Source organism: Dipodomys spectabilis, unplaced genomic scaffold (assembly GCF_019054845.1).
Source record: "Dipodomys spectabilis isolate Male_0828 unplaced genomic scaffold, ASM1905484v1 ptg000576l, whole genome shotgun sequence".
Classification (NCBI taxonomy): Eukaryota; Metazoa; Chordata; class Mammalia; order Rodentia; family Heteromyidae; genus Dipodomys; species Dipodomys spectabilis.
The window spans coordinates 180,062-207,554 of NW_024871253.1; the positions used below are offsets into that span (position 1 = coordinate 180,062).

Genomic DNA, 27,493 nt, shown 5'->3' on the forward strand with positions numbered 1-27,493 from the left:
AACATGTCTTTTGTACCTCCTATTTGTCAAACAGTGCTTAGAAAATGGCTCCTTCTGAGGGCACTAGGGAAGGATAAGCAGGAGAAAATGAGGGAGAGGGTAACAGTGTTTAAAAAGAAATGTACTCATTGCCTTACTTATGTAACTGTAACCCCCGTTCATTACCTTTATGGGTAAAGTTGCTTGGTGGTTTTTTTTTTTTTTTAATGTAAAAGAAAATAGCTCCTTCTCTCCTACGTCTTCCTCTGCCTCACCCTTGTGAGAGCTGATGGGGTCATGGAACCCCCACAAAGAGGACCCATGATAGCACCTAGGCCTGCTGCAAAAGGCCATGAGGATCTGATGGGCCTGTAGTTGGTACTGCTCGGCACAGTGCTAGGCACAGAAGTGGGTAGATGTCTGTGGGAGCTTTTTGTCTAGGATTAGGCTTCCTCCTAGCCAGGCCTAACCCACTCGTTTGCGTGTGGGCCTTTCCAACTCACTGGTCTTTTCTACAGCAAAAAGGGGTGCACTCTGTACCCACTCTCTACACAGCAGGCAAATGCCAACCAGCCCGGAGGCTCAGAGGCTGTGGAGGAGGAGGAGATTATAGAGCACGTGTGAATGGAGCATTTTAAACTGAAGTGCATTTTAAACTGTCTCTCTGAAACGAGGCACAGCAGCCCTAGAGGGAAAGGCAGGGTAGGCGGGCATGTGTGGGAGGCCAGTGGGGGCAAACTGGAGCAACAGCGTTCCATGGATGGGCCTGACACACAGGAAGACTGCTGTCCTCCTCTCATTCTTCTGCCCAAGGCTTACCTCTTTCCCCCTCTTCCCCGGCTCCTATTCTCTAGGTTCATGAACTTGAGAAATCCAAGCGGGCCCTGGAGCAGCAAGTGGAGGAAATGAGGACCCAGCTGGAAGAGCTGGAGGACGAACTCCAGGCCACAGAAGACGCCAAGCTCCGCCTGGAGGTCAACATGCAGGCCATGAAGGCCCAGTTCGAGAGGGACCTGCAAACCAGAGATGAGCAGAAGGAAGAAAAGAAGCGGCTGCTGATTAAACAGGTGGGTGTAGGGGGGCAGGGCCTTGGGAACCAGGGCTCCACTGTTCTATAAGCAGCTGTGCCCCACGGTCCTGTCTGTTGAAGATAGGATGCATTAGCGGGAGTAAAGTAGGTTATCTGGTCATTTGAGGATTTTATTGTTAACTAGGCTTAATTTTCTGTTCCTCAGATAATGCCATTGTGGCTTACAGTAAGCCAGGCTGCTGTCAGTCCTCAGCAGAATCTCATGAAAACAAAAAAATTAAGAATTAATGTCGGGGGCCCCTGGCTCACACCTATAATCCTAGCTACTGAGGAGGCTGAGATCTGAGGATTGTGGTTCGAAACCAACCCAGGCAGGAAAGTCCATGAGACTTTTATCTCCAATTAACCACCAGAAAGCTGGAAATGGAGCTCTTTGGCTCAAGTTGTAGAGCACTAACCTTGAGCATAATAGCTCAGGGACAGTGCCCAGGCCCTGAGCTCAAGTCCCAGGACCACACAAATATATCTATATAAGAATTATTTTTTAAAAAAATGGTCTCAGAAAAATGTTGGTTACCTTCAGGTTCTGGGTGTCAGAAGTATGCTATGGGACAAGGAAGCAGAACCACCCACAGGGGAGGGGACGCTGCAAGCTTGCATAATTCACCAATCACTCCAAGAAAAAAGCAGATCCGTTGCTTATTTTAAAAACTGCTAAGTGCTTATGATTTGCATACTTTTCTAAGTGTGTATTCAACCTTGAATGTAGAAGTTTACTTTAAAAACTTAACAGTGGCTTGGGTGCTGGTAGCTCACTCATAGCCACCATTCAGCGGGAGTGGCCTGCACCAGGTGCTACAATAACTGAGCAAAATTTAGCCACCCACATTTTCCATTAATAAGAAGGGCCGCTGTGTAGCAGAGACCCCTGCAGAGTGACAGGAGCCCACAGGGGCAATAACCCACTGCCATCCTTTAGGTGCGAGAACTCGAGGCCGAACTAGAGGATGAACGCAAACAGCGGGCACTTGCTGTGGCTGCGAAGAAGAAGATGGAGATCGACCTGAAGGACCTGGAAGCTCAGATAGAGGCTGCAAACAAAGCTCGGGATGAAGTGATCAAGCAGCTCCGCAAACTCCAGGTGGGTGCGGCAGCCAGGCCCCTGGCAAGGCAAGCTACGCCCTTATAAGGTCCAGCCACGCCCCCACGAAGGAACAGCCTTGCAGCTGTTTCCCCTTGGGCTGGGTGTTGAGGGCGAATGCCATAAAGATGGCACATGTGCATCTCTGTGTCTACAGGATTCGCTCTGAAACAGCTGGGGTTGGTCACCAGGTAAAGTGACCTTTCAGGAACATGCTGTGTTGGCCCCAACACCCTCTGGTGTTAACCGAACACCACCCATCGAAGTGGGACTTTGTTACTCTAGTACTGTGAGCACTGATCCTCTACATTTCCACCACACAGTGACTCGGGATGTCTCTGTGACTCCTAGTTTGGTGGTGGGCAGTGATGTGCCCCCATCTGCACTGTTTAGGGGAGTGTTAATAGACAAAGAAGAGGTGTAAATGCAAAAACTATAGACAGTGTCCCTTCCTTTGACCTCACAATTCTGTATCTTAAGGAAATGTTCAATAAACTGTGTGAGATTTTCATTGGGCATTGGTGGCTCACACTTGGCTGATACTCAAGAAGCTGAGATCTGAGGATTGCATTTCAAAGTCAGCCAGCGCAAAAAAGTCTGAGACTTTTAGCTCCAGTTAACCAGCAAAAAGCCAGAAGTGGAGCAGTGTCAGTGGTAGAGCACCAGCCTTGGCACTCTTGAGCCAAGGAGTCATGCAGGAACATAAGGCTCTGAATTCAAGCCCCAGTACCAACACTAAAAAAACAAAAAAGGAATTTTTACATTCAGATATCTTAGCTGAAGTGTATTTTTAGGATTCCCCAAATGGAAAGAGTTTAAATGTCAATGAGCTGTCACAGATGAGTGAAGGGCAGTATGTGACACAAAGGCTGGACTTAACACCAGAGATGTGGTGGCAGGCTGTGCACTTACCCATCACATGAGCATAGGTATTTATATTAAATGTGTACATAGCCACATGTAGAGGAAAGTTTATGGGGAAAGGCTTCTCAGACTCTAGGTCTATGCATAACTCACCATACTTTTTTTTGGTGCCAGTCCTGGGGCTTGAACTCAGAGCCTGGGTGTTGTCCTTCATTTTCTTTTGCTCAAGGCTAGCACTCTACCACTTTAAGCCATGGTACCAGTTCTGGTTTTCTGGTGGTTAAGTGAAGAGTCTCACGGACTTTCCTGCCCGGGCTGTCATCAAACCATGATCCTCAGATCTCATCCTTCTGAGTAGCTAGGATTACAGGCATGAGCCATCAGTGCCCAGCTTGAGGTGTCTTTTAATGACTCTATGGAACCACTTTTGTTTATACTCTGAATATGTTATGAAACAAATTGTTTCCAACTATTTCTTTCCATTGTCTAGATGCTTGTTCCTTTACTATTGTTCCCTTATTATTATTCCCTTATTGTTAGCACCAAAGGTTTTTAATTTGATGAAGTCTAGTTTTGTGTCTTGTTCTTTTGGTAGATTTCTGAAGCCTGGCTAATCAGGTCAGGAAGATTCCCTATATTTTTCTTCTAAGAGTTTCATACTTTTCACTCTTACCGTCAAGTTTTGGATCCATTTTGAGTTAATTTCACTGTTACGAATGAGGTGCAGACACAACTTGTTCTTTTGGCTATGATTATCTAGTATCCTGGTACTGTTTGTTGAAAACAGTATACCGACCACTAAATTATCCTGTCCAGAGTTTACTGGCCATAGACTTGTTTCTGGACTGTCAGTTCTATTCACTGATTTGTGTTCAGATCCCTTATCCCAACACCCCCACAGTCTCAATTACTGGAGCTTTGAAATAAGTTTTAAAATTGGGAAGTGTGATTTATTCAGCTTTGCTTTTTTCAAGATTGACAATTCTAGCTGGACTCCTTACAATTCCATATGGATTTTAGGATTACAATGCCAGTTTCTTCCAGAATTTAGATTTTGCTTCAGTTTTAATTGGATTTTAATTGTTCATCTGTTGACCTTGTAGGTCAGTTTGCCATCTTGAGTCTTCTGGTCTATGAACATAAGTATTTTTCCATTTACTTTTACATTTTTTTTCCCCAAAGAGGTTTTATAGTTTTTAGTGACAGTCCTTCTCATTTGTTACAGTTATACATATTTGATGCTATTGTGAATGTAATTACTTTCTTAGTTTTTAATATTCATAGTGATAGAAATGCAATTAATTTTGAAATATTGGTCCTGTGTCCACCAACCTTGCTAAACTATTTATTTTGGGTTTTTGTTTTTTTACACTTTAATTTTGGAGGGAGTTACATTTCCACATTTACAATCTATTCCAATCTCTTTTCTCTGTGGGCTTTTCAGATTTTTTTTGTTCAGAAGATCATATCTGTAAGTTGAGCTTGTTTAACTTTTTTTCCATCCTAAATGTCTCTTCAGTTTCCTGGCTAGACTCTCTGGTACAGTATAAGTAAAGTACAACTGGCAAGATGAGCCATCCCTATATTATTGTTCACCTTCTATGAGAAAAGCATGCAGAATTTGATTATGGCCACTCACTCAGCTTTCTTGCTCATGGGAAATGCCCTACCCCTTGAGCCATACCTCTAGCCCATGTTTTTTGCTAGTTAACTGAGAGATAATGAAAATATGGTATTAGCTATGAATTTTTTCTCATATCATTTTTTTCAGAGTTGAAAATATTTCCTTTTCATAGCTTGTTGAGGTTGGTTTTTTTTTTGGGGGGGGGGGGTCTGGTTGTGGGGCCTGAACTCTGGGCCTGGGTGCTGTCCCTCAGCTCTTCAGCTCAAGGCTAGCGCTCTACCACTTGAGCCACAGCGCCACTTCCGGCTTTTTTCTTTTTGCTTATGTGGTGCTGAGAAATCGAACCCAGGGCCTCAAGCATGCAAGGCAAGCGCTCTACCACTGAGCCACCTTCTCAGCCCTTGTTGAGCATTTTTATAATGAAAAGGTGTTTTGTTATTTGTTGCCTTTGGTTTATTGAAATGAGTTCATTAGTTCTCAAACTAAATCTGCATGGCTCACTTGGCCATAATATATATTCCTTTTTGCATTTTGTCTGATTTAGTTTGCATTTTGTTGTTGTTGTTTTGGGGGAGGGGTTGTTATTGTGGGGGGGGGATTGGGGTTTATTTTTTGCCAGTCTTGGGGCTTGAACTCAGGGCCTGGGCGCCTGAGTCTATGCTTGAGGCTAGCTCTCTACCACTCCACAGTGCTACTAATGGCTTTTTCTAAGTAGTGTATTGAAGATAAGAGTCGCACAGACTTTCCTACCCGGGCTGGCTTTGAACTCCAATCCTCAGATCTCAGCCTCCTGAGTAGCTAGGATTATAGGCATGCGCTACCAGTACTTGGCTAGTTTGCTACTTTTTTGTGCCAATAACAGGGTTTGAACTAAGGGATTCTTGCTCAGCTTTCTTGCTGAAGACTAGTGTTATACTACTAGTTTTTGCGAGTTGATTGGGAGAATTGGCTTTTCTGCCCAGGCTGACTTAGAAGCACAAACTCTCAGGTCTCAGCTTCCTGAATAGCTAAGATTTGCAGGCATGAACCACTAATGCCTTAATTTGCTACTAAGTTGGGAATTTTGTGACTTTTTTTTTGTCAGTGGTGAATGTTGAACTCGGGCCCTGCGCGCTGCCCCTGAGCTCTTTTGCTCAAGGCCAGTGCTCTGTCACTTTCAGCCACATCACTTTTGGTTTTCTGGTAATTAATTAAAGATAAGAGTCTCACATACTTTCCTGCCTGGGCTGGCTTTGAACTGCAATCTTCAAATCTCACCCAGCTTCATTACTCACATTTACAATGAATGTGTTACTTTTATAGTCTGGGGGAGGGGAGAACACATTAAAAATTAATAATGAAACCAGACACCAGTGCCTTCACATCTGTCATCCTAGCTACTCAGGAGGCTAAAACTGAGTCGTGGTTTGAAGCCAGTACAGGTAGGAAAATCCATGAGACTCTTATCTCTAATTAACCACCAAAAAGCAGAAAGTAGAGCTGTGGCTCAATTGGTAGAGTACTAGCCTGGAGCAAAAAAAGGTCAATGACAGCACCTAGGCCCTGAGTTCAAGCCCTAGCATTAACCAAAAAAATAAAGAATACAGGCACTGATGGCTCACACCTAAAATCCTAGCTACTCTGGATGCTGAGATCTAGGACCATGGTTCAAAGCTAGCCCAGCAGGAAAGTCCTTATAAGACACTCATCTCCAGTAAACCATCAGAAAACCAACGTGGCGCTGTGGCTAAAGTGGTAGAGCATTAACCTTGAGCTGAAGAGCTCAGGGACAGTGCCCAGGCCCAGAGTTCAAGCCCCATGACCGACAAATATAATTAAATAAAATGAAGAAGAAGAAAACTAACTCCAAAACCTTCTTTAATGTTAGGCTCAGATGAAGGATTATCAGCGTGAACTAGAAGAGGCCCGCGCATCCCGAGATGAGATTTTTGCTCAATCCAAAGAGAGTGAAAAGAAACTGAAGAGCCTGGAAGCAGAAATCCTTCAACTGCAGGAGGTTGGTTTACTTTGTTATCCATTTGTTCTACAAATACTTGGCCTAGAAATTTCTCTAAGAGTAAATATTTTTAATATCTTTATAAACTAGTGTACTTTAGCTTCTCTCTCTCTCAATCTCTCTCTCTCTCTCTCTCTCTCTCTCTCTCTCTCAGTCGGCAAGGCGAGGGGTAGTACTGCAGTTGGAACTCAGAGATTGCTAGGCTGGGACCCTACCATTTGAGCCATTCCTTCAGCCTTCTTCTTCATTGGTTATTTTTAGGATAGGGTCTCATTTCCACCCACTTTATGGAGTATTGTAGTTGCTGGATCACAGGCCAGGCTGCCATGTCCAGCTTCTTTCTGTGAAGATGGAATCTCTTGACTTTTTCCACCTCCCTAGTAGCTAGGGTTAAAGGTGTGAGCCTCTGGCACCCACTTTCAGCAATCATTGCTTCAACGAAGAGAAAGAGGTCAGGCTTTGACTCTCTCACGAATATTCCTCTACCTGGCTGAAGCTTTGCAGAGGGGCTGATTAGTAATTTGTCAAGCCACTTTCTAGGCCTTGTTCCCTGGGTGAGAAGAGGGTCACTTGCATTTTAGAGTTGGTACGCATAGGATCAATTATCCCTGAGTGCTCTCTCTTTCTCTCTCTCTCTCTCTCTCACACACACACACACACACACACACTCATGTGATACTTGAGAAAAGTATCTTTCATTGAATTCCTGAGTGAATCTTCTTATAATCAATTACTCTTTTGTTTCTTTTGTAACTTCTTGTGGGCAAATATTATACATAATATAAAATATTACACTTGTAAGACATGTTTAAATGTGTATATTTCCTTTTTGTATGGTTTGGTTTGGTCATTCATGGGCTTGAACTCTGGGCCTGGGCCCTGTCCCCAAGCTCTTCAGCTCAAGGCAAATGCTCTACCACTTGAGCCACAGCACCGCTTCCTGTATATTTCTATGTAAATGAGAAATGATCAAAACCTATACAAACCTAGAAGGATAACCTGAAGTAACTATGAAAAAGCTCCCCATATAGACAATGCTGTCTAAACAACTACTGAAAGCCAGGCTGAGCTGACATGACATTCCTGCATGTCAGGAATAAAGAACTAAAAGCCAGATCAGTATACACTGAGCAGACTGAGATTACCTGACAGCTAGCTTTAGATCCTCTTTGTTTTTTACTCTCTTTATTGCCTTCAGGGTTTTTTTCCCCTTTCTTTCCCTCCCCCAATCCCATCCCACTTCTATGCTAGAGATAGAAGCCAGGGCTTCAAGCACACTAAATTTAATACACATGGCCACTAAGGTCCACCCAGCCTCCTTTTTTTGACTTTTGGACTCTTGGATCATCAGCTTTCAAGCTTTCTCTTTCAACATCAAAGACCATAATCCCCTCTTAAGCTCTGTTTTCTTCATTCCACAAATCCTGATATAGAAGGGGAGGGAGGTGTTAATTCTAGTTCATATGGTGCTTAAAGAACATTGAATAGCTCTAGAGTCCAAAACATAGCTAGGTTTGGGGGTTTTCTGGTTTTGTTTTTTTGGTGCCAATCCTGGGGTTTGGACCAGGGCCTGGGAGCTGTCCCTGAGGGGTTTTTTGGATCAAGGCTAGCACTCTACCCTTTGAGTCTTACAGCTCTACTTCTGGCCTTCTGGTGGTTAATTTGGTGGAGATAAGAGTCTCATGGACTTTTCTGCCCCAGCTGGCTTCAAACCTGAGTAACTAGGATTACAGGGGTGAGCCACCAGCATCAGGCTCCAGTTTGTATTGGATGGCAGATGTTTTTCCTCAATGACTCAGTGTTTGAGCTCTGGACATGCATTGCGGTGTTGACCTGAAGCATCCTCAGCTAGTAGACAGGAACCCAGTGAGCTTTTGGTCCTGAGAAGAATGAACATCAGAGGCCAGATGGCCTGCAATGTGTGGCCCTCAGATCAGGTCCAAAGCATTCTGCCAACTACCATTTTTCCATCCTGACCCCACCTGCCCTAATTCTGAGATTCTGTGCCAGAATGTGGCCCTTGCAGAGGCTTTAGCTCCCAGGCACTGACAGAGAGCAGGTGGACATGGTGGAGTGCCCTTTGCACTCCTGGCCACCCTGCCCTCACACAGCTTCAAGATGCACTCTCTTTAGACATGACATCTCTGGAAGGGGAAGCTGATGGGAGGAGCCCTGGACAGGAGTCAGGAGCCTGGTGCGCTGCTGACCATCCTTGGAATCTGGCCCAGTCCCCTCATCCATGTGGGCCTTCTTCCAAATCCATCAGACAAAGGAGACTATGCAGCTCTTAAATCCTAAGGCCATGAGCACAGCTTATTCTGAGATGAAGAGAGACTCCCCACCCCCACCCCAACTCTTGACAGTTTTTGTCACAAGTTGCGTTTCCCAGGTGCCCAGACCTGAGAGGTATTGCCACCCTGACCCTCATTGTTCTCCAAGTCCAAAGTGTGCATATGGAAGACAGTTCCAGATCATTACCATCATTTGGGGTAGCACAAATTTGGGGTTCATTGGAACATATTTGCTGGGTTTATATTTTTTAAAAAGGAAAAACAACACTGGCATTTGAGGATGGTATAATAAAGCCAGCTTCTACCATGGAAATGACAGTGAATCCTGTAATACGGGGTCTCCCCTAGATGGGTTTTCATTTGAGGTGGTGCATCTCCACATCCCCTGCTGGCCTCTCATTTTCTTCTGTAAGCTTGCCAGCTTCACTTACCACTGCTGAGCGTCGTGTGAGCAACAGCCCCTGCTCCAGTGGGTGAAGGGGCCAAATGGCCTGAGCCTAACTCCATCTGCACTCATTTAGGAGCTGGCCTCGTCCGAGCGTGCCCGCCGCCACGCCGAGCAGGAGCGAGACGAGCTGGCTGATGAGATCGCCAACAGCGCTTCTGGCAAGTGAGTGTCCCGGCAGCAGGCAGGGCGGCTATGCCCACCCCTTCCTCCTCAGTGCCCTCAGACCAGTGCCATCTGCAGACAGCATCCACCTAGCTTCACAAACGCTGCTTCTCATTCATTGATTCATTTGCTTGCAAGCAGCTTTCTTAGCCAGGACCTGTCTCTGAAGTCATTTTTCCTGTCTTCTTTCCTGCTCTGCTGCTTTACTGTATTAAGCATGCATCCTATACACTAACTAGCATGCCATGATGGAATCGGAATCTAAGTGCCCTGGGAACGCACTGGCTTAAGGGAGTGTGGAGATCTTTGTTACATTGTGAAAGTGAACTCTGCCTGCCATCACAGCAGCAATCAGTTGGAGGGACGTAGAGGAGGCAGCAGGAGGTCACTGGGAGGGCTGGCCAGGACCAGGCCAGCAGCCTCCTGTGGGGAGATATCTGAGTGGGGGTCAGAAGGGAGAATCATTGGGACTTGTGCATAGATTTGGGGACAGGGGCAGGGAAAGAGCCATCAGGAGTGACGTTCCTTTGAGCAGCAAGGTGATGGAGGGGTCTCACACACAAACACACACACCCTTCCCCCTCACCCACCAGGTCTGCACTGCTGGATGAGAAGCGGCGACTGGAGGCTCGGATCGCACAGCTGGAGGAGGAGCTGGAGGAGGAGCAGAGCAACATGGAGCTGCTCAATGACCGCTTCCGCAAGACCACTCTGCAGGTAACCATGTGGTGGCCTCCCCCCTCCCCCCAGGAGGGCCCACACCACCTCCTCCCTCACACAAGTGACGAGCCCTCTCCCCTCCCAGGTGGACACACTGAACACAGAGCTGGCAGCCGAGCGCAGCGCTGCCCAGAAGAGTGACAACGCACGTCAGCAGCTGGAGCGGCAGAACAAGGAGCTGAAGGCCAAACTGCAGGAGCTGGAGGGGGCCGTCAAGTCCAAGTTCAAGGCCACTATCTCAGCCCTGGAAGCTAAGATCGGGCAGCTGGAGGAGCAGCTGGAGCAGGAAGCCAAGTAAGAGGTTCCAGCAGCTCTCAGCCAAACCGCGCTGCGCCTCCATGCCACACAGATGCGTGCACCTTACCCTCAGGGCAGTCCCCAGTGCAAGGGAGGTGACGGAGCACAGATGTGTGGCCACTGTGGGCAGTGGGAGGTGCTGGGACTCTCACAGGAAGTGCTCAGCAGTGCTGAAGGCTTGGGAAGTGGCTGTCAGGCTGGGCATTGCCCATTAGCTTCCCCTCCACTCAGCTGGGGTGACTGTACTAGGCCCCACAACTGCCTAGACCAAGTCAGCCTCCTGCTACTCTTTGTTGGCAGAAAAGAAATGCAGCGGGAGGGATCAGCGCATTTCCACTCTGTGTGTGCCAAAACCATCAGAGCTGCAGCCAGTCTTCCAATGCACCTTCCTCTTGCAGGGCTTGGAACCCAGAAATGCAGGACCCCCACTCAGAGCCCATTATCCTCCAACCCAGCATCCTAGTGCTGCCTGCCACTGCTCTTAAAACTCCCAGCCAAAATCAAACAATTAAGGATTTGGTTTTAGTTGCTATTAACATAATTTTCCCTTTTTTGGGGGGGGGGGTGGTCATGGGGCTTGAACTCTGGGCCTGGGCGCTGTCCCTCAGCTCTTCAGCTCAAGGCTAGCACTCTACCACTTGAGCCACAGCGCCACTTCTGGTTTTCTTGTGGTTAATTGGAGATAAGAATCTCATGGACCTTCCTGTCCAGGCTGGCTTTGAACCTCGATCCTCAGATCTCAGCCTCCTGACTAGCATGAGCTACCGGCACCCAGCTAATTCCCTTTTAAATGACTTCACAGCTATATGGTTTTTTTTTTTTTGGGGGGGGGGGTTGTTTTTGTCGGTCGTGGGGCTTGAACTCTGGGCCTGAGCGCTGTCCCTCAGCTCTTCAGCTCAAGGCTAGCACTCTACCACTTGAGCTACTGCGCCACTTCTGGTTTTCTGGTGGTTTATTGGAAATAAGAGTTTCACAGACTTTCTTGCCCGGGCTGGCTTTGAACCGTGATCCTCAGATCTCAGCCTCCTGAGTAGCTAGGATTACAGGCATGAGCCACCCGCACCCAGCCTATGTGTTTTTACATAGCATTTAAGGACCAAAAGAACATTTCCTTTTCCCACAGAGTCCTCCTGTGAGTGCCTTTCCTTCAGTGAGATACCACCTAAGTTTGACTTGTAGGCAAAGAGATGAGGTGGAAGCAGTGGGTTTTTTTCATTGTTAGCTCCTAGCATCATAGAAGGTAGCAAGTTCTAAATTGAGATAATCAATAAATTAAGGGTTTTTTCCTTTTCCAGGCAAAGTTAGGTGATTAGACTAAGGGTTTTGTTTTCAAAGAGTATTGCCAGATGTGGTATACACTTGTAATCTCAGCACTGAGCCAGGAGAGCTGCAAGTGTAAGCCAGTATGGGCTATATATCAACACCCTGTCTCATAAACAAATGAACAAAAAAAAAAAGTATGTTCAGTGTAACGGACAGGTAGCTTAGATGTCACATCATGTTCAGTAAATGCCAGTGGCTCATGCCTGTAATTCCAGCTACTCAGGAGGCTGAGATTTGAGGATCGAAGTTTAAAGCCAACTGAGGCAGACCAATCCAGAGACTCTTAACTCCAACTCACCACCAAAAAAGCCAGAAGTAGCAGTAAAAGTACAAGGCCCTGCATTCAAGCCCTCATATCAGCACACAAAAGAAGAAAAAAATAAAAAGCAAAAGAGCTTACTGAATAAAATGACGAATTCCTGCATGCACAAATTAATGTGCTTTCTCTCCCAGTAAGTACTGAGGGATACATTATAGACACATTTATCGGTCTGAGAACATAGGTCAAAAAAAGGACCATCTTCCAAAGAAAAGGACTTTTAACAGGTATTTATTTGCCCCTTTCAAAATACAATTTTGAGCATGTAATCCCAGCAGTCTGAAGATCTGAGAATGGCAAGTTCAAGTCCTGCTGAGACTTTGTCTCAAATATACACATATTTCCCAGATCTTCAAAAGTACTATGCTCACTTCCACAGGGAACGAGCCGCAGCCAACAAACTAGTCCGTCGTACAGAGAAGAAGCTGAAAGAAATCTTCATGCAGGTGGAAGATGAGCGGAGACATGCAGATCAGTACAAGGAGCAGGTCTGTGTTCACTCCAGGCGTTCCTAGGTGATAAAGTGAAGCGCTCAGCGCTGGTGAGGGAAGCTTTGCAGCCTGACCTATCCTGAATGCTTCCTCTCTGGTACTTAAAATAGTTGCACGATAGTAAGTGGTCAGCACAGCAGCTCACAGTAGCTCCTCGCTACTCAGGAAGCTGAGATCTGAGGATCATGGTTCAAACCTGGGTAGGAAAGCCTGTGAGACTCTCACCTCCACTTAACCACCCCAAAGCCGCAAATAGAACTATGGCTCAAAGTGTGCCAGCCTTGAACCAAAAATGCTCAGGATGGCACCTAGGCTGAGTAAAATCTGAATACCAGCACCAAAAGCAAAGCCTTTGAGCAGCCTACAAACATGTATGTGTATTTGATGCATGCGATGGGGGCGCACACTCAGAAGGGGGCCAACACTGCACTCACTGCTTGTGTTGTCTCTGTTGGTTTCCAATATCCCAAGATGGAGAAGGCGAATGCCAGGATGAAGCAGCTTAAACGCCAGCTGGAAGAAGCTGAAGAGGAGGCAACACGCGCCAATGCATCTCGGCGTAAACTCCAGCGGGAACTGGACGATGCCACTGAGGCCAACGAGGGCCTGAGCCGTGAGGTCAGCACGCTCAAGAACCGGCTGAGGTGAGTACTGGCCAGGACGGAGGGCTCCCCAGATTGCAATCCAACAGCCCTTTCAAGATAGCTGAGCTTTGGAGTCGTGCATGGGAGGAAGATAGAGGGCCAGGCCTGCTCACGAGTTAACCAACATACCACACAAAGCTGGCACGCCCAGCCCAGTGTCCGTCCACGTGCACATGACCATGTGAGAGGACAAGGCCCATTCGAACCCAGGGCCCTGCCACCTTGCTCAGCACACGAGAGCTAAAGCCAAACCCACTCCAAGAAAAACAGCTGGGAGCCAGCGTCAGTTAACATCTGGCCAGCATTTTCCACCCATGTCCAGCAAGCTATGAGCGGTTTTTATATTCTGAAAGGAAATAAAATACAAGTGGCAGAGGCCCTGTGTGACCCACAAGATGTAAGGACTTGCAGTCCGGCCAGTTTAGGGGAAAAGGCTGGGGAGGGGGTAGAGTCTTGCGCCATTCCTCTTCCATGTCCACCAGACAGTCCCCAGTTGAGTCAGGCTGTCCCCAGGTCTCAGGACCTGCCCCAGGTTCACTGTGTAGGGTGGGGAGAGGGTGGAGTACAAGTGGACAGTAGCACCCCACCAGCCACCTGCTCCTGTGCATTTACCCACGCGGGCCTGCTTTCTGCTCTCCCAGACGGGGCGGCCCCATCAGCTTTTCTTCAAGCCGATCTGGCCGGCGCCAGCTGCACATCGAAGGGGCCTCCCTGGAGCTGTCCGATGATGATACAGAAAGTAAGACCAGTGATGTGAATGAGGCGCAGCCGCCGCAGTCAGAGTAGAACAACAGAGAAGGCAGAGGCGGCGACGCAGCGGGACGCACAGGAACTCACCCGGCACTGGTCTGCCTGGGGCCTGCAGGCCTGCCCGGGGGCCTCCGCCTCCAACAGGTTTAGGAATCGGCAGGCTCCAGGATTCCTCGCAGAGAGATCAACTGTGTCTTAAGGCCTTCCAGCCTGCGCAGACCGTATCCTGCTTCAGATTAGGTACAATTGCTCCCCTTTTTATATATATACCTACCCAGCACACCTGTTAAACAGATTGTCTCATCGTTGCATCTATTTTCCATATATTCATCAAGAGACCATTTTATAATCCATGTTAAGAGGAGAATCCTTTTTCAAACCAACTCCAGGCCCTCCGCTGCCGGTCGCTGGGCCGTGGGGACAGCCCCGTGGTTGTGGCTCCGTCGCCCTGCATGCTCTGCCCTCCAGACAGGTAATTTAGTTTTGTGTTCACGTGGCCCTGACTCCTCCGCCACATCCAGTCTCTTAGAACATTGTGGAAACCTAACCTGCACTCGTATCTCTCATTTCCTCCGAATAATGATCACTACTTCAGTGAGCAAACTGTGAACGGGGCTTTGGAACGATTGGGAGGGGTGGGCCGGATTAGAGCAGCAGCATCTATTTGGGGTTACCCTGTGCACCTCCCCAGGGGGGAAAGGGGGCCCTCCCCGCATCTCATGTGAATGGTCCTTGGCCGGGACCGTCCTCCCTAGGGAGGGCAGTGGCCATCACACGGCTGAGGACACTGGGGGCCATCCCAGTGGCTTCCAGGTGGCCCCCTGGTGTCCCCCTTACCAGTGCCCTCCTCGCCTCAGGAGCCAACAGCCACGGGGCCCCGGGGCCGCAGGCTTGCCAAAGGCCCTCCCCCGCCAGCCAGGCCCTCATGCTGACCTGGCAAATTCAGCCACTGCTTTGAGTCCAAAATGGGAATCTTGATTCTGTGTCCGAGGCTTGCTCCAAGTGCATGCTGAGGTCCTCAAGAACAGACGCCATCTTCTGGAACGCTGACAATGCCAGTGGGTGTGAATCCTTCGTTTTCCTTTGCACAGTGTTACAGTGCACACTTTAGCATTCTGTTTCTTTGGTTGATAGTTGAGCAAACTGACATTACAGAAAGTGCCTTAGACACTACAGTACTAAGACAATGTTAAATATATTATTTGCCTCTATAACAATTTAATGTATTCAGTTTTGACTGTGCTTCATAACATGTACCTCTCTAGTCAAAGTAGTATTATAAACATTCAGTGACAATGAATCAGTGTTAATGAAAAAAAAATCCTTGATCCTCTGCAATGTGCTTGAAAACACAAACCTTTTGGGTTAAAAGCTTTAACATCTGTTAGGAAGAATTGTCACGTGGATTTGGAATCTTGGATTTCCCCTGGATGAATTGTACTGGCTGTTCACCACCAGACACCTGACTGCAAATATCTTTTCTTGTATTCCCATATTTCTAGACAATGATTTTTGTAAGACAATAAATTTATTCATTATAGATATTTACGCCTGCTCTGTTTACTTGGAGGAAAAAAGCACCCGTGGAGAATAAACAGACCTCAATAAACAAGAATAATCATGTGAACGTGGAATCTGTTTTTCTCACCTTCTGTTCTTGGTTTCCCTTGTGGGGCCTGAGTAGAGGGGGATTAGCTACAGGGAGCTTCACACGCACTTTACAAGAAGCCAGGCCCATCAGGGTCTCCTAGAAACAGGCAGACTGACAGTTTTCTCAGTCCAGTGTCTCACCAATGGCTCCTGGTAAGTGGACATCAGAGGAAAAGAACTTAGCATTAGGGTGTGTGCTTTGGCCTGTACTAGGAAGAGAGGTTAGACTTCTTCCCAGTGGCAGCCACATGAGCAGTGGACCAAAGTGGGTGGTGTTCTGGTATTAGCCACATTCTCACCCTTGCACAGTCTCTAAGTCTGGGAGTTCATGGATGTAGGAAGCAGTTTGTCTGGTCCTTTCCTACTGTCTGACTTGACTGGTATCCATGTCAGTTTCCCAGCCACTCGGCTGGCCAAAAGAAGATCTCCATGGACTGATTTCCAGTTCCTTTCTTCACTGAGTTTTCAGTTAACAATAATCATGCTTCAGATAGACCCCATTGGCTATACTACCACCACTGTGCAAAGCTCTTCACTAAAACCACCATTTCACGATCAAAGGAAAAGCTTAAAGCCTGTGTTGGGCATTTACAGCCCGAGGTAACTGGTTTATCACAAGTGAACTTTGTGTGTACCATAAAGCCAAAGCAGTTTGGATAAGGCAGCACTGTGCTTTTATTTAAAATGCAATCAGCTTGTTGCCAGTGTCTCAGACCCGTAATCCTAGCTACTCATGAGGCTGAGATCTAAGGATCACAGTTTGAAGCCAGACCAAACAGGAAAACCTGTAACTCTCTACCCAAAAAAGCCAGAAGTAGAGCAGTGGGCTCAAGAGGTAGATTGCTAGCCCTAAGTGAAAAAGCTCAGGGACAGCACCCAGGCTTGAATTCAAAGCCTCAGGAATAGCACAAAGAAGAAATGCAGATAGTCCAAGGGACTAATAGCTATCTCTCCCCAACTAGCCTGCAGATGCATTTCCATATCATTAAAAAAGATTGTAAAGCCCTTTAATTTCTTCCTGACACCAGCTTTCCTGGGAACATTGGCCATGAATTATGCTTTCTAAAGGCAAGCTAGTCTCTGGTTATGACTGACCCTCCCCTACAGCCACTGTGGCCAAGGGACAAATGTGTCCATGTCAAGATGGGAAGAAAAGCTCTAGGACTCACCCATTCCTGCACTTTCCTCACCCATTTAAGTCACACACACACACAGAAAAGCTTTGGAAGTCCATGTTACTACTTCAGCTGATTTCTTTAAAAATGAAGTTGGGTAACTTGAGAGAAGAGTGTAGAATCCACAAAATTAAATCACTTGCATTCTTCCCATTTCAGTTCATTTAAAATAATAAAGTACCAGCTCGCATGTTCTGGTTTGTGCTCTGCCCATCGGTCACTTCCTGTCTCGTTATTAATGGGGCATTATCCTGATCATTCTCTGCCATTGAATACTGACATTTGTTTCATTAAAGTTTAGTTTAGCCTATTTGTTCTAACGATCATGGGGTATATTATCCTAGAGGTAAGAGTTTTTAAATGGGCTGGGAAGGTGGCTCAGTGGTAAGCACTTGCCTTGCATGCCTAAGGCCCTTAGTTCGATTCCTCAGCACCACATAAGCAAAAAGAAAAAAGCCGGAAGTGGCACTGTGGCTCAAGTGGTAGAGCGCTAGCCTTGAGCTGAAGAGCTGAGGGACAGCACCCAGGCCCAGAGTTCAGGCCCCACGACCGGACCCAAAAAAAAAAGTTTTTAAAGTTTACGTCACATTGTTAGATTCATTCAAAACCCAAGATGATCAGTGAAGTAGAAGAGCTCCTGTCCCTAGATTATAGGCGACAATGGGATGAATGGTATCTCCTAATTAAAACAATCATCTCTTTGGAAGCAAAACAAGGGTTTCTTAGCTCCACCCTCTACTGATAGGAGCAGCAGTTTCTACATCTTTACTCAAATATGTACTAGAAAACCTACTACCCAGGCTTTTTTTTTTTTTTTTCAGCCATTCAACTTTACCTAGAGCCCTTCCTCCTTCCAGGCCTCCTGCTGAAAACACAAGTCCATAAAGAATCTCCGCATTGTGTGTCAGTGGAGACTGCAGGCAAACAGGCCCATGTGTATCACAACTGGCTCAGCAGAGGCTTCCCAAGGGCAGGCGGGAGATGCTAGCAGAACGCCTGTGAATGCAGACAGCAGGATGGCATAGCATGACCAAGACCAATTCCAAATCATAGTCACACCACAATCCCATCCGGCCCCAACACAAGCACTTTCACATTTGTTCTTTCAAATTGGCCTCTTCCTATGCACCTGTAAAAGAAGTCTGTTCTATTCATAAATACCGTTATGTCTTTACTCCATGCCTATAATCCTAGCTACTCAGGAAGCTGACATGTGAGGATCATGGTTCAAAGCCAGCCTGGGCAGCAAAGTCTGTGAGACTCTTATCTCCAATAAACCATCAGAAAACGAAATGGAGCTGTGGCTCAAAGTGTGAGAGACTCTTACCTCCAATAAAACATCAAAACTGGAAACGGAGCTGTGGCTCAAAGTGCTAGCCTTCAGCAATAGAGTTGAGAGACAGCAACCAAGCCCTGAGTTCAAGCCCCACAACTGACTCTCCCCCCCAAAAAAAAACAAACCTCCTGTATTATATATACATTTTTAATATTCATGGGGCCACTTTTCAGATAAAGACTTCAGACATAAAATTACTTATAAAGGTAACTCCTTTCTCCCTACTCATTGTTAGTAATGAATCAAATAACATCTCTTCTTAAGACCAAGCTTACGTTTCAAACTCATTTAACTTTGGGGAAAAATAGAAGAAAACAATCCAAAAACACTCAAATGCTTATCTTCTGGGCCAACAGTGAAAACTACTGCTAGGCTCCCGTCCAGTTTCTGGCATGTTCTCTTCCAGCTGCCATGCTGCTTGCTCAGCTGTAATCGAGGAGGGAGTGAACTAACTGCATGGTGATCCCCACCTCAACTACCTCCTGGAAGGGCCAGCTTCCACTCTGGCTCAGCTAATTACACCTCTAGAGGTGTAACCTCTCCATGTTGAGAGGAAAGGGGAGAGGAAAGGGGACTGGGGAGCAGAATTCCTCCTAAACAAAGCTATGCTGAGGCCACAGCTTGCCACAGCTCATCACTTCTAATCTTTCAAACTCTGCTCATCTCCTGAGGGGCAGGTGGGAGAGGCACAGTAGAAAAGGATGCTGGGCCTGCTTCCAGTTCTGGCTTTGCTCTGAGCTAGTGTACAGGGGCAGGCAAGGCCAACCCTAGGCACACGGTCCTGCGTCAGCCAACAGGAAAGGCAGCTCAGCCACTTCTACGCAGTGCTCATGGACTTTGCACAATTCAAGCTCCAGCGTAGGCACCAGGCTCCGGGCTGAGTTGAGTTGGTGGGTAACTATGTGACCACTCAGGCTTGAAAGGAAGCAGCACACTGGCTCTCCTCCTGCAGGAAGGTGTTTGGGGAGGGAGGCAAGAGGCCATGTTTCACCACCTGCAGATCACGACACCGGGGACACAGCCCCCGCTGGGGGACATCAGCCCTGGGTCTGCCATGACCGCCAGTGGCTGGCCCAGCAAGAGAAAGAACAATCCTCGACGAAACTTCGGAGGACACTGAACAGCAATGTTCCCGCCGCATCCTGAGCTCGGCCTCCAACGTTGAGAGAGATGAGCTCTACCTGGCTCTACCAGGGCCCGGCCTTCGGGGGCTGGAGGGCGGGGAAGGCGGGCACTAGCACTCCAGGCCCGGAGCCCGCCGATCCCGGGCCTCGGGTGCCCTCCCTGCCTCCACCCGCCACGGGGACAGAGGAAGGCCCTAACGGCCCTGGAAGGTGAGCGGGTGCAACGGTCGGCGGCCCGGGGGCCGTTGGGCCCGTGTCCCGGAGGAACCGTGGAGTAATACCGCGGGGTCTGGCGGCTGCTTGTAGGGGGGGGGGGGGGGGATGCCTGGCGTGGGACTTGAACTCGGGGCCGGCGCGCTGTTCCCGAGCTCTCTTGCTCAGGGCTGGTTGCTTTACTACTTGGAGCCACAGCGCCGCCCGTGGCTCACGCCTGTAATCCTAGCTGCTCAGGAGGCTGAGATCTGAGGATCACGGTTCAAAGCCAGCCCGGGCAGGAGTCGTCCCCATCAGATCTCCAATTAACCACTCAAAAACTAGAAGTGGAGCTCTTGAACAAAAGACCTAAGGGACAGCACCCAGGCCCTGAGTCCAAGCCCCACACCAGACAAAAAAAAAGTATCAACATATGTTAAATGTAGAGGTTGTAAAGTTAGATACCTTATTGCTAATATTCACATGAAACTTTAGGAATGGAATGGGGAGACCACCTCTGTGAATAGAATGGCAAGTACTGCCTGTACTTTTTCAGTGGGGAACAACAGGTAATAGTAGTAATAGGTAATATGCTAGTGTGTTCCTATCTTATTAACATCCTCAGATGCCATTTTTTTCTGTACTGTGCGTTTTGGTTTGCTGTGTATATATAGTATATATAGAATGGACAAAGTCCAAATTTCACAAGAGCTAGTCTCTAGATATTAAAGTAAGGTTGCCAGTGTGTGACAAAGTCGTAAAATTACCACATTGTGTCCTTTATGTTGAAATGTCATAGGAAGCTTTTCCTCTGTAAATGACATTTGCTCAAACGAATTTGCTCAACTATCTCTGAGCATTACATGTCCCTGGACTTTTCCACTAGTTTGAAGGCAGAAAGAAGAAATTAAGGAGGGAATAACCCAGGGCCAAAATGGCCATATTTACAAGCCACCTCAGATCATAACCACTGCTGCGCAGTGCAATTTTATTTACCAGTGCTGGGAGCACAGCAAGCAAGTTCGCATATGAAATAGCCAGTCCTAGGTATTTAAAAGTGCTTGGTGTACTTAAAAATAGAAGTAGAATAACTCTGTAAATAGCTTTGTAAAACTTGGGGAACACTGTATTCAGAAATGGAGTTGTTAAACCAGCTCTGTGGGCAGTGTACTTTTTATCCATGTCCATGTTGAGGAAGGTGACAGAAAAGAAACTGCTGCAAAAGTATTTTATTAGTGTGATAAATTTTCAGCTTATCCCTGATCCCATATGTTGTGTACATTTCATTAACTTTGCTGTACTGCGTATAGGGTTTAGACAAATGAGTCCTAATTTTATAGTATCTAGTCTTTAGGTATTAAAGAGGTTGCCATGTATGACCAAAGTGGAGTTAGTAAACTAACACATTATGAAAGGCTGTGTTCTGAAAAGGACTTTAGAAGCAAAAGTATAACATCCTATATATCCTATATACCTATATCAATGTGACACTGGAAAGGGGGTAAAAAGGAATGAAAGGCTCTGGCCTTAAATGTTCCTGCTTAGAATACACTTTCAGATAGAACCATTGTTACATACATGTGGTTTATCCAACATTATTATGTGTACAGTTAACAATTAAGTCCTTTGAAACATCTGTTCTCTCTAGATGTTTAAAGTACACAAGGTATGTTAAAAGTAGAGGTAGTAAAATAATTTTGTTGATGTTTTGTTAAAATTCATAATGAAGGGGCTGGGAAGGTGGCTCAGTGGTAGAGCGCTTGCCTTGCATGCATGAAGCCCTGGGTTCGATTCCTCAGCACCACATAAGCAAAAAGAAAAAAGCCGGAAGTGGCGCTGTGGCTCAAGTGGTAGAGTGCTAGCCTTGAGCTGAAGAGCTCAGGGACAGCACCCAGGCCCAGAGTTCAGGCCCCACGACCAGACCCCAAAAAAATAAAAAATTCATTATGAAATTTTGCCTTTTGGAAATGGGATGATACCACTTCTGAGTAGTACACGGGTACTTATACTTGCTCAGGCAGGAGGAGGAGAAGTGGGTTTATGGTGTATGAGTTTTTGTCTCTGGCATCTATACATGTTAATTTTGAGACAGATGAATCCTAATTTACAATATTTAGTCTTGCCAGATGTTGAAGAGGTTTTGCCAGTGACAAAAGTAGAGTTTGGAAACTAACACAGTGAGTACATTTTGTGTTAATTTTTTTTGTCAGTCATGGGGCCTGAACTCTGGGCCTGGGCACTGTCCTTCCGCTCTTCAGCTCAAGGCTAGCACTCTATCACTTGAGCCACAGTGCCACTTCCAGCCTTTTCTGCATAAGTGGTGTTAAGGAATCAAAGCCAGGACCTCATGCATGCAAGGCAAGCACTCTACCACTGAGCCACTTTCCCAGCCCCTGTATAACACTTCATAGCAATAAAATTATATATTTAAAAATTTGAAAGTCATTTTCAGGGAAATGGTTGGTCTGAGAAGAAATCATGTTAAATGAGGTAAGCCAAGCTCAGAAAGACAAACAGCATGTTTTTCCTCATATACAAAAGCTCAATCTAAAATACACCCAGAACAAAGGAGGAGGCCACAATGCTTGATAAGAAATGTACTCATTACCTTGCTCATGTGATTGTAACCTCTCTGTATGGTATTTTCACAATAAAACACTTATTAAAAAAATAAAAAAATACACCCAGATATGATCAATTATACAGGACTCAGGCTTTCACACACAGCTAGACCAAAGAGAATACTTTTACAAGTAGAACACAAAGGTGCAATGCCTGTGTGCATCTGTCAAAATATTTATTGAAATGAACTGCAGGAAATGGAAGCGAGGTTCTTTTTCCTTTTTGTCTTGTTTATCTGTCTGGGGGGAGAGAATACGGGTAAGGGGAGGCAAAGAAATGGACAAAGGGTGAATAAATGTAACAGAGGTACTCAGACACTATGCTGAAAATGAACTATAGAACTGTGGGTGGAGACAGGAGGGAAAAACTGGGAGAGAGCAACGGAGGAGGTGACAGTCAAAAAGAAATGCACTCATTACCTGACTTACGAAACTTTAACCTCTCTATACACATGACCTTTATAATAAAAAAAAGAAGTTATAAAAAACTGACAGTTGAAAATAAAACAGTGAAGACCTGCTCATGGGGGGAGTGGAAGATGACAGCATACCACTGCTTTCTGGGACCCCGTGTTCTTCTGGACACAGAGCAGGGGATACATCCTGTGAATGACTCGTGACTGCTGTAGCTAGGGTCTCCTCCAGCCAGCAACCCACTGATCCTAGCAACTGGCAGAATTGTCAGGATGAGCCCAGCAATGCTGCAGCTAACAAGAATCTAAGAAGTCACTCAGAGCCAAGGAAAAGGACTCAGAGCTCTCAACTTCGTTCTTGCTTTTACCAAAGGAGCTCTACTTACAATGTTTTAGATTTGAATTTACCTCTGATCTAATCCTCCTTTAAAGACTTAAAGCAGCTGGCCCAGTGCACAGTGTGGCAGAAGGCTCCAGGAGAGTTGGCCCAGGACAAAATGTCCAGGACCAGTAACAGCAGACATTCCTGTCCATCCACTAGCAGACAGAAGAAACGTGAGTGTATCCCGACTTAGTTCCTTATTTGCTTAGGAATCTTGGCTTTTCATTCGTTTACATTTTTCAAAACTATAAACCTACTCTCAGTTTATGCTGCTGTAGGTGCGTTAATAATCTGATGCACTCATACCCACTTCAGGTGTCTTGGCACCGGGCATTGTCTCTCATTTGTAGGAGAGCAACATGAGAGATCAACTCCATGTGAACTCAAATCCCAGCACAACAGTGGTCACCCACTGTTGTATGCAGCACAACTGGAGGACCAGCTCCCCATCTGTCCCTGGAAGCTCTCTCCAAGTTCTAGTCCTTCCCCCAGGCTTTTGTATAGGCCTGGGCTCAACAAAGCTGCCCCTGGAAATCATACAAAGCTGAAAACATATGGCTCACAGATTGGCACACGCACGCCTGCTCAGTGCATAAGCCATCTGCCAAGATCACCTGAGTCTCGCCCCACTCCACAGCTGCCGTCCATCCGCACACCGCATGAAGACGACACTTGAACCTGGCTTTGTATGCTCAAGCTCTTCTCAGGATGGCAGAGACCCAATAAAGCAACCTCAATCATTATTTTCTGTGAAATTTATTGTTTACACATTAAAAGATTTTCTTTCGGAGGGGAAGTATTTTTTTAGCCACATGATGAACCTATACAGCTGCCCAAAGTAGGACACCATCATAAGTCATTAACATGCCATATGAGTTCTGAATAAATAAAAGCTACAAAGCCCAAGTTATATACAAATATCTTAGGCAATAATGTTTACAAACCTATGTACAATAAAACAAATGTAAACAGTAAGTGCAGCATGAGAGCAATCAAAGGATGCAAGGGACAACCACTTTTGGTCAGTCTGCCCCCAGAAGCTGGCATGGGCTAGCCCCCAGAATCAGGCCCCTCAACCTTTCCCCAGTGCAATGGACAGACCTTCAGAAGAGAAAACAAAAATGCTCTGATGATGTCGCTGAACTGAAGGACTGGAAAGCTGGTGGGGATGTTGCCACCACCTCCCCTGAGTCTGAGGCACGAGGAGGAGGAGGAGACAGCACAGAGGTGTAGCCTGGGTGTGCCCAGCCCTGGAGGCTGCTGCCACCTGCAGCAGTGCTGCATCTCGCTGCTTTGGGAGGCAATCCCATGGAATGGAAACTGCTTACGTAAAATGAGAAGGTGCAGACAATGTTCCCGAATTCAGTGACCTTCCTGACTCTTCGCCAAAAACAGGCTCAAACGGCAGGGGTGGAGCTGGGGGGGGGGGGGGGGGGCACATGATTATGAGCACTGAAGATGTTTGGGTAGGAGCTTAGAAGGGCACACGTCAACCTGATTGGGGGAGAAGTTCTAGAAGATCTGTAATGTCCTAAACACAACTAAATCCTATCAGCACAGCAGAGTGGGGGCTATGAGGCAGGTGTGATGAACGGGTACTTCTGCATCCAATGACCAAGTAATACACACATGTATCACCTTGTGACCCACAAAAGTGCAATCATGTGAAACCAACGGCACTACGGCAAGAAGAGAAAATAGCCAGTATTGATATCGCGCAGAGTCCTAGGGCTGAGCAGGGCCCAGCAGCCGCCGCTGCATGCAGCCTGCCCTCTGCCAACTGTGGGGAGGCAGACGGAGGGGCACAGGGCTGGGCCCAGGCACCAAAGGGCGAGGCATGGGTGTCCTGGGCTGTTAGAGAAGGGCGGGGGGGCCCCCACCTGGAGGCTGGGCACTCACACACTGAGAGGCAGCATACCCGGTGCTGATGAGGGGCGTGAAGAGCCCAGACCAGGAGGAGGAGAAGCTGGATCAAAGCCGTTTACTGCCCTGTGGGGGTGGACCAGAGAGGGAGGAAGGGAAAAAGAAAGAGAAAACATTTTAGATCACTCTACAAACCACAATCAAATTCATCTGCTTTCTATAATTCATCCTCTTCCTGATCCACAGTAGAAACCTGATCGCATGAGGAATGAGCAGCTGCGCAGAAAGCACAGGTTAGAAAATGGGAGGTTCGCAGTCCTGAGGTACCACGACCAACTAAGCAACTTCATCACACTGGCTACTGGAGCTGCAGCACTAATATTTTTCTCCCATAGACCAAGTCTAAAAGCTGGCATAGGGACCTAGTTAAATAAGTAATTGTATAACAAAATGGCAAAATATAAATATAACCATAAAAAATACAGGTGCCAGTGGCTCACACCTACTAGCTACTCAGGAGGCTGAAATCTGAGGATAGCAATTCAAAGCCAACTGGAGCAAATAAAGTACTTTAAAAAAAGAGAGAGCAAGCTGTGGCTCAAGTAGTAGAGCACTGGCCTTGAGCAAAAGAACCTCAGGGACAGCCCCAAGTCCTGAGTTCAAGCACCAGGATGGCACCAAAAAAACAAACATTCCATGTAGCTTTTAATAGCATAGGAAAATACTCAGAATGTTCTGAAATACTACATCAAAAAAGCAGCAGCTACCCAACTGTGTATATCCAAGTGATATGAAGAAAAAGTATGAAGTATATATCCTAGATTCCATACTAAAGTGCTACATAGGTGTCACTGTCTATGTACCTATGTCTAGAATGTATATATATAAATATATATACACATAGATACACACACATATATATGAATATAGAATGCACAGATTCTATTTCTATATATATATATATATATATATATATACACACACATATATGTTTAAACACATATTGTTAGTAACGTGTATGTGTGTATCATAGGAGGAAAACTTAACAGTAGTTACTTTTCTTCCCTCTGGATTGTGGGTAAATTGTTCACTACTTATAATTTATTATTTTCCAGACCTCTTATAATATAAATATGTTAATAAGGGAGAAAAATAACTTTTTAAAGAATTGCTTAGCAAGCCAAGACAGATGGGTAGGAGTTGTTTTGCCTTTTTTCAGCTCAGCCCCATACTTAGCATCCATGCACACCCAGCAAGATGGCAAGCCCCAGCCACTGCGCTTGGCAGCACAGTTACAGGAAGCGAGGAGGGAGGGAAGGAAAGAGAGGTGGAGCGCCTTCCTGCCTGTAGCCTTCCTAAAAGAATCTGTTGCACTAGCAGTTTGGGAGACACAGCCAACTTGCCTGTCACTGTCACCCCATTGGTCATGGAGGGGCCCAGGTAGCTGAATATTAACTCATGGAGAGAGAGACTCTCAAGAAAACAAAAAGAGAAGCTGGGCATTCCCTGCAAAACACAGCTCTGTAGGTTGAAGAAGTCTGTAATCATATACAGAAATGAGCATGCAGAGATACGTGGCATATAATACTTTGAAGAGACAGAGTTCACATTCCAAGAAAGTAAGCACAGTCCAGATTTCATGCATAAAATCAGGGCCAAGAGCACAGGCAAGGAAGCTGTAATATGTCATCTGTCCTTTGCAGCTTGTTCAACCTAGATTTCCCCTTTTCCTGGGATAGGATTTTGAGCCCTTAATGTTTGAAAACTTTAAATCATCCTTCCTTATTTCTCAGAGCTATACGCCTGGGCCACATCCTACCTGCCACTGTAGTTATCACCTAATAAGCTCCAAAGCCCCATTTATCCTTCATCTGTCTAGTCCCAGAGTTTCCAGTGCCTGCTTCTAGAAATTCCCAGAAGAACTACACATGCAACATGAATCTCAACTGTCTGGCCTCACAGTGTTATGACAGGGGAAGCTGTGCTGCAAACAACCCCCAAATCTCAGCAGACAGGGAGTACTATCAGATGCCACTATTTTGCCACCTAGTCCAACAAAGTGTGCAAAAGCAGCAAGCACAGGGTAGCTCCACTTGCAGGTATAGTATTTTCAAGTTAGATAAACTTTTAAGGAACATCAAGTTCATCTCCATTGTTACAGAGCTAAAAAAATAAAAAACAAGGGGGGGCCCAGGCAGTAACCCAAGCTCACCCAGTGAGTTGTTGGGTAGGGAAGTCAAGCCCACAGCCTGCCTCCAGATGCCCAGGGCACTTGGCAGCCCTCAGCGGGCAGCCACTTTTATACTCCCAGTGATCAGCGATAGCAGAGGACCATAAGCAGCATGGCCAGGAACACACAAGGGTAAGCTTAGTCTCTGTGGATATAGATGCAACCCTTGACTTGGGAGGGAAGCTAGTAGAAAGAGGACAACCTGCCAGGTCTTACCTAGCACTTTTCTGAATCAAGAAGTGGGAAGTTAAAGCCAGAGGGAGAAGAAAAGCTAACCTACAGGTGGAATTTTCAATCAAAAATCTGCAGTGGGAAAAGATTCCTGAGAGAAGAAACACCTCCATATGTGCCCAGAAGAGCCAAAGAGCCCAAGAATCATATCCCATGGACCCCAGAGGACTGAATGGAGGCAGGAATGGAGAGACAGC

The 27,493-nt window shown here is 46.5% G+C and overlaps 2 protein-coding genes across 8 annotated transcripts in view; one reads left to right on the forward strand and one right to left on the reverse strand.

The window, feature by feature from the left end:
• Nucleotides 1-15,710, forward strand: part of Myh10 (myosin heavy chain 10) — a 154,148-nt gene extending 138,438 nt beyond the window's left edge. For 2 of the 3 annotated variants that reach the window (XM_042670787.1, XM_042670788.1), the window contains exons 33-41: nt 834-1,046; nt 1,989-2,150; nt 6,506-6,634; nt 9,447-9,535; nt 10,129-10,252; nt 10,341-10,549; nt 12,574-12,682; nt 13,157-13,329; nt 13,971-15,623. In XM_042670787.1, the coding sequence (XP_042526721.1) occupies nt 834-1,046; nt 1,989-2,150; nt 6,506-6,634; nt 9,447-9,535; nt 10,129-10,252; nt 10,341-10,549; nt 12,574-12,682; nt 13,157-13,329; nt 13,971-14,115 (1,353 nt within the window). In that variant the 3' untranslated portion in view covers nt 14,116-15,623. Of the gene's footprint in view, nt 1-833; nt 1,047-1,988; nt 2,151-6,505; nt 6,635-9,446; nt 9,536-10,128; nt 10,253-10,340; nt 10,550-12,573; nt 12,683-13,156; nt 13,330-13,970 lie in introns of all 3 variants that reach the window. The other variant, XM_042670786.1, reaches the window with a different exon arrangement.
• The window catches only part of Ndel1 (nudE neurodevelopment protein 1 like 1), a 91,993-nt gene that overhangs the window by 23,643 nt on the left and 40,857 nt on the right, over nt 1-27,493 (reverse strand). For 2 of the 5 annotated variants that reach the window (XM_042670792.1, XM_042670793.1), the window contains one exon: nt 23,710-24,961. In XM_042670792.1, the coding sequence (XP_042526726.1) occupies nt 24,868-24,961 (94 nt within the window). In that variant the 3' untranslated portion in view covers nt 23,710-24,867. Of the gene's footprint in view, nt 1-15,201; nt 15,880-17,739; nt 17,901-23,709; nt 24,962-27,493 lie in introns of those variants that run through there. The other 3 variants (XR_006146163.1, XM_042670789.1, XM_042670790.1) reach the window with 3 other exon arrangements.